General features: G+C 36.5%; 1 protein-coding gene across 4 annotated transcripts in view; it reads left to right on the forward strand.

The window, feature by feature from the left end:
- The window catches only part of klhdc3 (kelch domain containing 3), a 59,006-nt gene extending 45,600 nt beyond the window's left edge, over positions 1-13,406 (forward strand). For all 4 annotated transcript variants that reach the window (XM_066697363.1, XM_066697362.1, XM_066697361.1 and 1 more), the window contains 3 exons: positions 5,808-5,881; positions 6,758-6,836; positions 9,435-13,406. In XM_066697363.1, coding sequence (XP_066553460.1) covers positions 5,808-5,881; positions 6,758-6,836; positions 9,435-9,501 — 220 coding nt within the window. In that variant the 3' untranslated portion in view covers positions 9,502-13,406. The remainder of the gene's footprint in view (positions 1-5,807; positions 5,882-6,757; positions 6,837-9,434) is intronic.
- Positions 13,407-13,519: the final 113 nt, after the last annotated feature.

Below are 13,519 nucleotides of genomic sequence, written 5' to 3' on the forward strand. Positions count from 1 at the left end.
ATGCTTTTGTGTGTGTCAATATCAGTGATTCTGGGTCCAGCAAAGTGTGATCAGATATTCCCCTTAATGTGCAACTGGGGCTGAGAGTTTCTGACTGATGACCAGTTTTTTTGAGGTAGCAGATGGGCACTGTCACAGGCAGGTGCTGAGGCTGAGAGACCACTCTGCCTTTTCTCATTAATCACACGCCGGCACACTGTGTTGATGGGGAGTGCAAAAAACAGTCACCAAGGAACAAGGCTCCAACAACACATTGCTAAAGTAAACCCATTAAAGAGGCTAGGTCAGGTTCATGCCTTCACATGGATAATAAATGCTGTGCTTAAAACAGCCCAAATCTTTTGACTGGCAGTCTGTTGTACGGCAATAGCAGAATATGCTCCTTATGTTTATGCTCCATAGCAAGATATAAGGCAAAAATACAAAGTTGTTTAGTGGTATGGTTACAATCTTCCACTGGTGTGTGTGTGTGTTCATTTTTTTGACATTTAGTTTGTATTGTGCCATCCAGTATACTTAAATACAATGGTATACTCAGATTCTCAATCCTGATGTTTCATGTGATACACAGAGCAAGCTGGAATATAGTCCACTGTGAAGTGGGGTCTCAATTTAGCTGCATCAGTACAAGTTTGTACTGGTTTTTAAGGTCTGTTTGTTCTTATTATGGAATACACTTTAAAGAATCAGTATTATTGATTTGCCTTGGTTGATATTTTTTATCCAAGGCATCTCCCATTCACGGTACGTTGGCAATATAAACATATAGGAGATTGTCAAAAGTATAAGAGTGTAGAATGCAGCACAATGCCATAAGTTGACACGGTAAGGCATAAATACAGGACAAGATGCAGCAGAAGAGGTGAACCATGGATATAATTGGATTGAATAGCCCACATGTATCAGAGGGAGATCAGAGTTTCTGACCAGATCTTTTGTGAGATGGATACACAGTCTGAGTAGTTAGTTTGAGGTGGTGCTCGGTATCATTTCAGGGGAGGTGTGGTTCTGATGTTCTTTGGTAGTTGGTTACACCATGCAGGACTGGAGAATTAACTTTTATCGTTTGCAATCTTGCTGTCAAATGGTTACAGTAGAAAACCAACAGGTAAAAAAAATCAAACTATATACAGACTGCGGTTCTTTTACTGGATTTTTTAAATAGATTACATGCAGATGCTTTCTTACAATTGGTGGGTGTGGGATGAGACGAGACCAACTGATACATTTTGAGTGAGCTAAATGGTGGGGGAAAACCCCCTCTTTTCCTTCTGGTTAATGTTCTTCTGTTAATCCCTGTTTCTGATATAAACATGGTTTCTGTTCTGAAAGCAACGAGGAAAAAAAGATGATAAAAGATTCCAGCTTAATCCTGGGTGTTTGACCCCCTGAGTAGCTGGGCGTGTAATGAGTTCCCCAGCTGGGCCCTGGATTCCTCCAGTCGTGCCTCCCCTTCACTGAGGTGTTCTCTGCCCTCCCATTTGTTTGTTTAGGTAAGATTAGTAACGTTAAAGCCTTACAACATCCTGGGCAGAAAGCTAGGATTTTGAGAACAGAGTTTTTTCCACATGTTACAAATGTCAGTGTTCCCCAGCAAATTCTAGAACGATGTATAAGCTAGAATGACAAAGGAAAAGCATGAATTATGGAGGTAAAATCCATTAATTGTTGAAAGCATTCACACTCTTCATTTGAAGGTTAATCAGCAATTTGTTTTCCTGTTTTTTATTATAAATATAACATAACTATGTACTAATTACAGTTAAAACTGGGGGATTGTAAATGTTTGATTGCAACTAAAAATTGATTTTAGAGCCTAATGAATTGGTTTGATAGAGAAGATCTCGGAATGAACGTGTCTGAAGCTAAAATGTGTTGCTGTGTTATGATGATTTTGTTCTTGTGAGGTTTTTAAAAAGTATTTATGTATTTAGTTCTGTTTAATTAATTCACTGTAACAGTTCTGAGTGTTCTTGTAAAACGTGAAGAATAAACCTCATGCAAAATGTGGAGAATTCACCAGGATGGCTTTGTACTTTGGAACAGTTTGCTACATTTTAAATAAGAAGGGAACAACCCGGCAAGGAGTCTTTACTAGACATGAAAGGGGATGAATTTATCAACAATCCTCAAACAAATAATAAGGAAGCTAATTCTTTAATGGTATTAACTAGAACCTACTGAATGTGATGACATAATATTTGGGATGAATATAGTCTTGGTGGTTATTCAGTTTTTACGAAAGACCACTAAAACAGGAGCAGTGGGGGGATAGCACTTCACATGAAGAATGACCTGCCAGTTAAGCATTTTAAATGAGAAGATCCAAACTCTTAACATGGGTTGACAATTAAGGTATCCCAAAAAAAACATTAAAATGTTTTGCCTTGTGTTGGCAAAGCCTAGTTCGAAATACAGAAAGCTGGAATTGAAATAGGAAGCAGCCATTTCCTATTTTCCCCATTTCAATATTTGCAAGCACTCATAATAGCTTGTTTTCTTCTACTTTGGGTCTTCTTACCAAGTATTAAATAGTATATATTTTGTATTATTGTTATGTGATTAATTTGTCCAAACTGAATTTGATTTTGTCCTTGTCTTTGAAACGGATTATGTACAGCCCTAGTTGTTTCCCATCAGCATCGATCATCAGGAAAGAACAGGACCACAATGAACTTGGTTATTACGGTGGCAGCTTTTCCTTCTCCCTGATTTTTACTTTGGTGATTATTCTCCAACCCCATTTTGCACTGTTGGGAAGTACAGTACCATAAAAATATTTCCGTCTTCTTAGACAAGGCCATGAAATAACATAGCTTTTCAGTGAATACAATTGGAGGATTTTTTCAAAAAGTTGGCTGAAAAATTCTAGTCCTTTTTGTTTTTGTTTAGTTTAGTTTCAGACCACCATATCTTTCATCAATAAATCTGTATTTAAGGAGCATTCTAATTCCCAGCTATTACATTAACAAAGCATGTATACCCTTTTCAACACCATTATTAAGTGGGAGGATGAAATATGTACATTTGTAATAAATTAACATCATCAAATTGATAGATAAACAGACTTTCTACCCTAGAGTCATATTACTTTATATGACCCATTTCAGCATGGGAGCACCCCTGGAGTCAGTTTGTGATTGAAAGGACTGAAAAGTTTGCAAGATAATTACTTTCAGATTCTGCTTTATTTTTGGATGATGTCCATATTCTTGTAAATGTGGGTCATTCACAGAATTAGGCAGAAATGAGTGTATTATTTATATGAAACCCTGAACATACTAGAAGGCACTATGACTTTAAGTGGGGCCAATTGGAAGACATTATCAAAATGGATAGTTCACATTGGGACTAACATCTACTATTATAGAATTTTCCTATTTAGGTAAGAGGGAAGAAAGGCTTAAAAAAAACTTTAATGGCTAAAATCTGTACAAGTAGTTTGTCAGTGTGCTATGACAAGAAGCATTACCATAAACAGGACAAGTATTCCTGTAGCTTTTAGGCTTTGTGACTTGGATGGAACTTTCCTTTCCTTTCCTGCTTGGCTTGTAAGAGCCTCCTGTGAGACTTTTACTCATTTGTTTCTTGGGATTGGGGAATCCTGCAGCATTAAGGATCATGCAATAACCTTCCTCTTTAAGCAGAGCAGGTGTTAAACTGAGGAATCTTGCTCACATTTCAACAGGAAACAGATGCTGTGTGATAGTGGCCAGAGACTCGGGGCTGCACTGCACTCCTGGGGAGAGAGTGTGTTATCAGCACAGGCCAGGCTGTCTTCAATGTGAGACTCCCTGTTTGCTTCCTTTGTACCTAATGAGCAGCCCACCTGATAATCACTGCTGCTCTGCTGCACTATTTGATCTGTCGATCTGTGTGTGAGGGGTTTTTACGCATGAGCCTAAACATGTCTTTTTCAAGGCTTGTACCACATTTGTTCTTGAATTTGTACCGCCGAGATAAAGGCACCGATGACATGGTGCAGAAGGGAGGGAGCCATGATGTCAGCCATCACTCACGGTCAATAGGACACCTTGCTTTGGCTCACATTCAGATTTCTCCGCTCTAGTCCTGCCTGTGGTTTGAGACCATATCTTTCCTTGGTGTTAGTGGTCATCATGGACCAAACCAAAGTCAATAGCTGAAGATGAATTAAAATCAAGGAAGCATGTGACAGAAGGCTTTGTCCTGAGTCTGTGTGTGTTTGTAAGTTCTGTGCAGACACACCGTCAGTCACATAATATTAATTTGCTTGGAAACATTTCTGAAAATCTGAATGAGAAAAGAAAACTACATCAAAACCATTCATTTATGTGAAAACATCACAGTGGTTTGGCATTTTATTTTTATGGAAGCGTTTTCCCTTTTATAATTGTATTGTGAGTTACCATGGTGCCAAATCAGGATATAAAATAGTGTGGTCTAATATGCCTATTTACCAATATTGCATGTAGGCTCATATATAAATATGATCATGTTAAAAATATATGTCACTGGTTTTCTACCCCTTGTAGAGGCTTTGATACTTGACTTGGCATAATCACGACATTTTAGAGATCTCCAGAGGGGAGACCACTTAACATTGATTTCTGAACTTGTAGCGGTCTCAATTTTTTCCAGAGCTATATATATATATATGTTTTTGTACTTTTAAGCACTGTTTCATTGTGTGCATTGCTGGGCTTTGGGAGCTTTTTTTTTTTTTGAAGTCACCAGTGCTGCCATAACCCTCTTACCTGGGAAAAGGCAGTGATTCCCAGCAGGGCTCTCCAATCCTAAACAGAGAAAGCTGTGCCAAGACAGGTCTGCTCATAACAGTCATTAACAGCAGGGCAGTGATGCAGCATCTCTAAAAACACCGTTACCAGCTTGACTGGCTCTGCTTCCTGTGGCTGTTGTTTGGAGGACAATATCAAAAACTGGAATCTTGTAATAAGCATATTTGTATTTTTTTTTTTTTAATCCTTGTATTTGTCATTTAATAAAACAATGGAGCATACAATGGAATATACATAATCCAGTAAAGTATCTCGTTTGCTAGCACCATAGATCAGTCAGTCAAGAAAGTCGATTTGAAGCAGTAGTGGAATGGTTTTGAGAGTATTAGACTGGTGTAGTGTTCCTGGCAGTTAATGGTTTCTTTCTTTGTTAATTTTATTTTTGTGAAGTGGGGAGGTCACAGACGACATGGGTTACTCCAGGTCATTTACATTACAGTGTATGTGTATCTATCCTTCACCTGTACCTATGGCCACCTACATAAACTGTCATACTGGTTGATATTCATATCACACAGAATGTCGAGCAATGCTTCATCTGTAGTTTAGTGCACTTTTGCATGAGTGGTTGCAATGTTGTCTTTGAAATCGACTGGGGGAGATTGTGTTCTTGTTACTGCACTCTGGTTTTCAAATATAACTGTTTTTATTAATTTTTTTTACATTCATGATTTTTCCATTTTACTTAAAGTAAGAATGTAGAAAAACATACAGGGTTGCTTATAAAGTTTATCAGAATATGCAAAAGACTGTACACATACAAGTGGTGCCATAGAGGACATGCCATCCAGCCAACGTTTCCTTCCTGATCACTGAACGGTTTTACACAGCCTTGTATTTTATTCCATCATGGACACAAAGGGTTGTCACACAGAGCTTTTTTCAGGATAATGTTGTTTATAAGCACCCTGTAGCCCTATATATTGAAGTACACTCGGCAGGAGGGATTGGGTTAGAATCCTGTTTACCATGGGACCTGCTGATAGGCGCTGTTTTTTTCTAATTGTTCATGTTTTTCCCCGTCTTCAGCCCGTGTCCAGAACAGGGAATGGGAGATGAATATAACCTCATGGATCATTCTGACCTGTACATCCTAGACTTCAGTATGTAATCTTTCTCTTTATATACATAACAGTCCTGTTTGCATCTGTTACTGTCCACCACCTCCTCCAGCCCAATGACATACTCTCACAAGTCGGTTGGATTGTCCAGCCTTTCAAAGCTGCATGCACATTTTATCAAGAAGCATAATACAGATTGCACGTTTTATTTTATTTTTAATTTTTTCCCATTTAAACCTCCTTCAAACTTCCTACAATGTCACAGTAAAAGCTCCCCCCTTTTTGAACCATTGAAGTCACCTTTCCCAGATGGAATACCTGTGAAGATACAGTGTGTACTGGTGGGGAATAAATCTTGAAGCTTGCTAACTGACACCATGACACTGGGGTGCAGCTCATGTTTGTTTCTCGTTCAGGATTATGAATTAATTCCTCCAAATCGGCGTCTCTGGAGTAATAGTATCTTATCCAATGTTTTGATCTTAAGGACTCCTTTGTGGCAGTTTCCTCACAATTCACAGCTTTGAGATTTGGAGACCACCTCTCAATAAAAGCAACTTTGAACAAGTGTGCATCTCGTCCTCTTTTCCGAAAGGCTCCTTTCTTCCTACCAATGTTGCTTAATTGCTTGAACAAACTGTGGAGTCACTAGGTTTGGAAGCTGTAACGAGCAGCAGATAATTTGCAATGCGCCCTGGCCCTTAGAGCTAAGTGCTTCTGAGTGATTCCTTTAAGTCATTCTAATTATTGCTTCCCATGGCATTGGGTCTATCACTTAAATCAAATCATTAAAACAGTGCAAAGTGAGGTGAAAAGTAAAATAGCATACTAAAAGCCTGGATAGGAGTTTCATATTATTTTAATTTAATTTTTTGTATTATTTATGGTTTATTTTTGTTGTCTTTTGTCTCTAATTAGGCCCTAATCTGAAGACATTATGCAAATTAGCTGTTATTCACTACAGTCTGGAGCAGTCTGGACTTCCACATGACATCAGGTAAAGAGTACTTACTTATTTCACATGAAAGTAACTGTTCACATTTTCTTTTCATTTAAAATTCCTTTGCGGCCCTGATCTATTTTGATATATTTGAAGACATTTTGCATTTGCTTTTAAGGCAGATAAACTGACCAGTAGGTTGTTTGTTTATTGAAAGGGAAAAGAGGCTTTGGTTTCCAATAAGCAAAAGCAACAGTCTGTGTGTTTACATGAGATTCTCAAATATTTTGTTTGAAAACAATCCCCAGTGTATATACATTTTTGGAAGACTGAGCACTTGTGCATTTGCCATAGCTGGTCAAGTAGATATGTAAAGTTTGCAAGTGTGCCTTACACTGTTTGAATACAATTTTGGAAAAGCACATTTGCATGGGAGAATATAGCAGATTCGCTTTGGAATATTCCAAGGTTTTCTGAAAATGTTATGCAATTAATTGGAAATATATTAGAGCTCATGTGGACACCCAAGTGCTTATGGTTACCCCTGTATTTTAGTGGCTGCATTACTGAGGCTTAAGAAGCTTTTAGGTGTTTGGGCACAGTCAGGTCAGTCGAATGAACTCCCAATGCTGTTCTGAAGGGTTCCCTAACCTGTCCGAGAGGGCACCTACTCCCTCTTACCCAAGGGCTGCTGTGCACACAGTGAGTGTGATGGAGTCTGAAACCAGAGCCCTAGATAACAATCTGAGGCCTGACCTTTCACCTCCCATCAGGTCACCACTAGACCTCGTCAGCAGCCAGCTTCTGGTTATCGGGTTACAGCAGCTTAATGTTAAAGCTTTCCAGAGATGTTGTGGGGACGGGGAGGCAATGCGTCTAACCCAGCACAGATAGTTATTCAACAGGCAAAGTGGTCCCTACTCTGCAGCTTCCCCCTGCTGTGCTTTTTCTTTTTTTTTCTTCTGGGCCGTCTTGGAGTTGTTTATCAAGGCTGCGAAAGAAAACAGACAGCACTACATGACACAGAATAGTTACACATCACGAGAAAGAACACCGCTTTAACAAAAATAAGTCTTTCATGTGTTTTTTGTTCTTTTCTATCTTTTATTTTTTTCTTTACTTATTAAGTTGTGTTCCTGACCAAAAAAGAACACAATGTTTTGTTTGTGTGTGTACATGTATCATAATAGCAAGGAATGAAACAACAACCACCATATTAACTGGAGATTAAAGAAGTGTAGGTGTAAGTGAAGGGTGTGAATATTTTTGACTACCACTGTTTATATGTTCGTGTGTGTATTTTAATATGGTATGCTGCTCATTTATTTGGAAGGTAACTGAGGTTTTCTTCCTCTCATTTTTCATCTCTCGTCTTATTGTCTGTTTCTTCTTTTGAACTGGATTTATTAGCATTCAGGCCTGGTTTCACAGACCCAGATTAGCACGTATTTTAGGTAGAGTAGTGCAAGACTAGTACTAATCAAGGTCTGTGAAACCAGCTGTATATGTTCTAACGTAGGCCTTGATGCCAACATTTTTCTTTGTAAATCTCTTGTACATGTATTAAAGGTGTACTTAAGAATAATGAACAGCAGCAAACAAAGCATTCCACATAATATTACTTACTGTATATGATGCAGTTGAGTTACCTTGTCTGCTCATTTGTTAATGAGGATGGAGGGGGATAGCTGTACGGTTCTCCTGCCAGGCCTGTAATTGGACATGTTTTACCTGTAATATAATCAATAGTGCTGACAGGAGTCCAGCTGCTCCAATTTATTTTAATTTAAGACATTGTCTGAATCGACACATAACAATTTAACCCAGTTTCATTCTTAAACCACACACGCTTTCTATTCAAAAGGGATTTGTCAGCTGCTTACTGTGTAATTATTTTCATCACCACTTCACTATACTTCACATAAAACTTTTAAATCCCATAAGGAAAACATGGGTCATTGAAGCTATGAATGGGACCAGGATCAGTGCTGTATTTATTGTCTGACACGTTTGTAACACTGTATTTGTTTAGCCTACATGTATTTATTGTGTGTCTCTACTGGCTAGCTCAATTCAGTTTGTGTGTCGGTGCAGAGAAAGTGTTAAAGGAAAATTATTCTAAACAGCTGGACTCTTGGCAGCACTAAAAGTCTGACATCACAATTGAACTAAAAAAAGTCTTCAAATGAAGCAATGCTGGAGGAGAACTGGGGGTCTAAAGGTGAACTGAACAGTATTAAAAAAAAAAAAAAAAAAAAACTGATTTTCTTGTTAGTATTTAGATTGAGTGGTGTTTGTTTTCAGCATCTACTCATTTCAGGGAATAATAAATAAATAAATGTTTGCATATTATGTCACATGCAGGGAGCAACCCCGCCCCCTTGACACAACTCTTCCCCCATCCTATACAAAGTATAGTACTGTGTAAGCATTTTATCTGTCCTGATTTATCTATTTAAGTAGGCTACGTCTATACTCTATGTATAGAAATAGAGAGAGAGAAAGGCTGCAATATAGCAAACAAATAATTAATAATCCTAATCCTAAATAAGGATACATGTTTTTCTGTTTATTGTTGTTTTCTAGAAATACAGTTCAGGTGACCTTTACGTCTTGCCACAGTGTGCCTTTTTTCATTTTTACACTTTTCTGCAGGTGGGAGCTAACAGCTATGACAACTAACAGCAACATCAGCCGCCCCATCTTCTCCTCTCATGGCTGAGCCCCCTAGCCCTGGAGATCTGCACCTCAACAGCCACAGAAACGCACACAACACAGACAAGAAAGTATACCGTTCTTACCTTTGCAGAACTAGGTTGTATTCACAACAAAAACAACAACAAAAACAGTTAAGACAAATCTGTCCAAAAAACTTTTCTTTTCTTTTTCTACCTAAATCCATTGCCTCTCAGCTGGATATTTACACCATGTTTTCAAGTCCAGAAGAGAACAAGAACAAAACTGAAGAGATTAACATTTCGGAAAATTCCTCAAAGGATTTTATGTGGAGCGGATCTTTCTGAAAATGATGCTTTTTACATCTCATATTACCTCCACGATATTCATAAGATGCTTTTGTTTTTGTTTTAACATTTTTGTTTCCTGAAGGGCTCTTATGTTTTTATAGTTGAAAAGGAACAAATATTCATGGGAAACTAATGGAGTGGATAGTTAAAAAACAAAAAAAACAAGAGAAAATAAAGTTTAAAGTTTGGTTCAGTCCACTGTATATGGGGAGAAAAAAAAAAAAAACAGCACACATTTCTTCAGCGACATCTGTGTGTTCATATGGCGCCAGTTCCAAAATGCAAATGAGGGATGACAGAGCAACATGCATGCGTCGCCTTTTAAATAGTCAATAGATCGATCCTATAGTAATCATTTTAACAACTGAGTTTTAAAGAAAAAAGCACACATAGATTCTGCATATAAAGGATATATAGATAAATACCCCAGGTAATTCCTTTCAAATTTGATGTTATCTTCCAGACTTATTGACTATAAATCAAATCCATGTCATCAAGATGAATATATATATTTCTGCTCCATTGATTTTCTCTTTAGTACAAAATGCAAGAGGTGTGCTGTTTAACATCTTCTTCTTGCAGAATCGCATTGACAGTTCTGGTTACGATTTACTGTAGTTCACCAAATGTTACTTGTAGTTCATAAAACAGGTGGTTGCTTTAAGTTTTGTTGTTGTTTTTTTCGCTCCCTCCACACTACCTCTGCCCTTCCCATAATTTTTACAAATCAGATGGCTTTCCCAGTATACTCCAGGAGTTTCAGGGTTGGGCTGTTTGACGATCTGAAGAATTCAAGAAGTAAAAGCTTGCGTGCTGAAGGTCTACTTGTGTTTTAGTTTCAACATGTTTCCACTGACAAACCTTTAATATTATTTTTCATAAATTAAAAAAATAATAATAATAATAATAATACCAACCATGTACCTTGAAGTGTTACCCCTTAAAATCTTTTCAGGGCTAGATATGCTGTGTCCAGTCCTTTATTCTAATTTTTAATACTGAATGTTTTAATGATAAATTCACAGCAGTAGACTTTATTTTGAACTATGGTATTTCTACAGAATGGACACCATACATTCATCTGTATGTTCTGCTGTAGTTGTCGAAGGATTTGTTGTTTTTGTTGTTGTTATTGTTCTTGAGGTGTTTTTTTTTTTTTTGTTTTTGTTTTTTTCTCCTGTTTAATAAAAGTTGCATTTTTTTAGTTTAGTTGTATTTGACCTACTACAACTTGTAGTGAATTCATAATCCCGTAAGATGTATTAAGCCATGGAGTGCACCATATTCATAAAACCATTTACTGTCATGCTAATACCTGACTTTCTGCATAAGGAAAAATCTAAAATAATTGGAGAAGTGTCACATTAAGCTTTCAGAGCTGATTTCACAGACCCTGACAATAGTCCTGGACTACCCGGTGTTACTTTAGGTACACTAGTGATATTCAAGGTATGTTAAAGCAGTTTGAGTACTAATTTAAGAAAAAAAAAGAAAAAAAAATATTTGTGTACCATTCAGTGTTGGTTTTTATGTCTCAAAAAAGCTATGGTAAATTTAACATGATCTTAAAACATCCTTGAATATGGGCCAGTGATTTTGTGAGTCTTTGTATTCATTATGTTTTAACTTGAATAAAACAAGGTACTTATTATTGATCAATTAATTCAAAATAATTGGATGGAACATAAAATGAGAAATCTCGTCATCAATATTTTTCCTTGCGATAATCAGAAATGCTCATATAGTTCTCTTTGGACATAATTTAACCTCATAAACATAGTTTAATGGAAGATTATTTTGCCATCAGACACTGGCAGTTATATTTTTAATTAAACCATTTTACTATTACATAGGAAGCCATAATGTAATTTAAATTTACACACACACATAATCATATGGTCACCAGAAAAGAAAAGCGCACATTTCTGATCAAAATAACATTTAATCTAACTTTTTCAGTAAATTTGACTTTTATTTGATGTTAACCATATTTGCTGACAACTGCATTTGTAATTTATTTTATGAATGTACAATATTTGTTTTGACAGCTGGTGTATCAAGGGATATTTTAGTGGTGAAACCTGCTTGAAATATAATCTTCTGAAAGAAAGAAAGTAATGTTACTTGAAAGGTGGTCTTTAGGTAGTGGGCTACGTTTATTTGAAGATGTGATCGATAGCAATTTATGCTTTCATAAAAAAAAAAAAAGAAACCAACTTTAATCAAACCCAAAAGAAGCTTTTTTTTTTTTTTTTTCATTTTTCCATATTTTTTATTGTCAAGCAATTGGTGTATCTTTCCAAGACAACACAAATTGTTCTCTATTTTTAGCTTTTCATGGTGGATTTACTTGAATTCATTCTTCATTGGGGAAAAACAAACAGTATTGTACTTTTTATAGTTTCACTTCAGAAATTCCTTTTTCCTAACGTTCATTGGGAAATGTCTCGGAAACCCAAATTATATCATGGTTTTTGGGCTACCTGTTGGACAATGAGGCCTTTTTGCTTGGTTTGCATTTATAGTAAATTAATTACTGCATACATATCCTGTTAAATGTACAGTATCCTACTCGATCATGAACAGTATTTTTGAGGAAAATGATATACATATGTAGCATTTTGTTCTGCATGAAATTCTGATTTGAACTAAATCCAATTATGGACTTTATTATCACAGATGTGGAATATTATGAAAGATTGTGTTGCTGAAAAGAGAATATAGTAACTGACTTAAACTGATGCTTTTAAGAAGGACGTTTATGAAGGTCAGTGCAAATTGACAAGATGAATGTATATGGATTTCAAACTAGGAGACAGAAATAGGAAAAGCAGTGCTGTGTCACATGTTTGGGTCTAACCCAGATCTCAGCCATTTACAGCATCCTCATTAAACTCACTAGATTCACCCCAATCTGCAAATGGCACGTATAGTTTTCTTTATTTACTCTTATAAATATAACAAAACATAACATGGTAAAATCAAGTGACCAAAAAAGCATGATCTCTTCTTTTTTTCATTAATCCGTCTCGTTCTCAAAGTTTTGGCACTTGAAATCATTTAAAAATGTACAATACAATATGATAAATACAGTGTGGGGGGGGGGGGGAGGTTGTTGATTTCTTTAGCAAAGGTTTCCGTTAGAATTCTGTGTATGCGTAAGTGATTGTGTGACTGGTTTACAGCTGGTTTCAAGTTCGGGTGAAAATTGCCAAACTAGCATATATAGTAAGTGTTCATTAGCTCATTTTATGAATACTGCCCTCAGAGATTTAGACAGAGAATTCCTTCTGAAGAGTATTTTTCACGTAATAATTGAACGTACAAAGATAACGTGTGAAGTTGGTAACTTAAATGAATTGATAACCACAAAGACAGGTGTTCAGAACAACCCAAGGAAAAGTTGAGGACTTTTCGCAAGAACCAGGTGTTCCATACTGACGTTAAACTGAATCACCTGGGGCTAGCCGAGCCCAAAGGGCATACTGTCATTATTTGTGTATGTTTTTTTCCATTTAAGATTTCTCTGCCGAGGTAAAACCAATTTTACAGTGCAATATGCTCTTTAATTGTATACAAAATAAAAATGGATGAGATTTTATTTAAGAATATTTTGTTTTTTTTTCTGTCCTATTTTTATTTGCAATATGTGCTATGAATTATTATTATTATTGTTGTTTCTTTGTTTCTATTGACTTGATATTTAAGATGGAT

This window comes from Amia ocellicauda, chromosome 23 (assembly GCF_036373705.1).
Source record: "Amia ocellicauda isolate fAmiCal2 chromosome 23, fAmiCal2.hap1, whole genome shotgun sequence".
NCBI classification, from domain to species: Eukaryota; Metazoa; Chordata; class Actinopteri; order Amiiformes; family Amiidae; genus Amia; species Amia ocellicauda.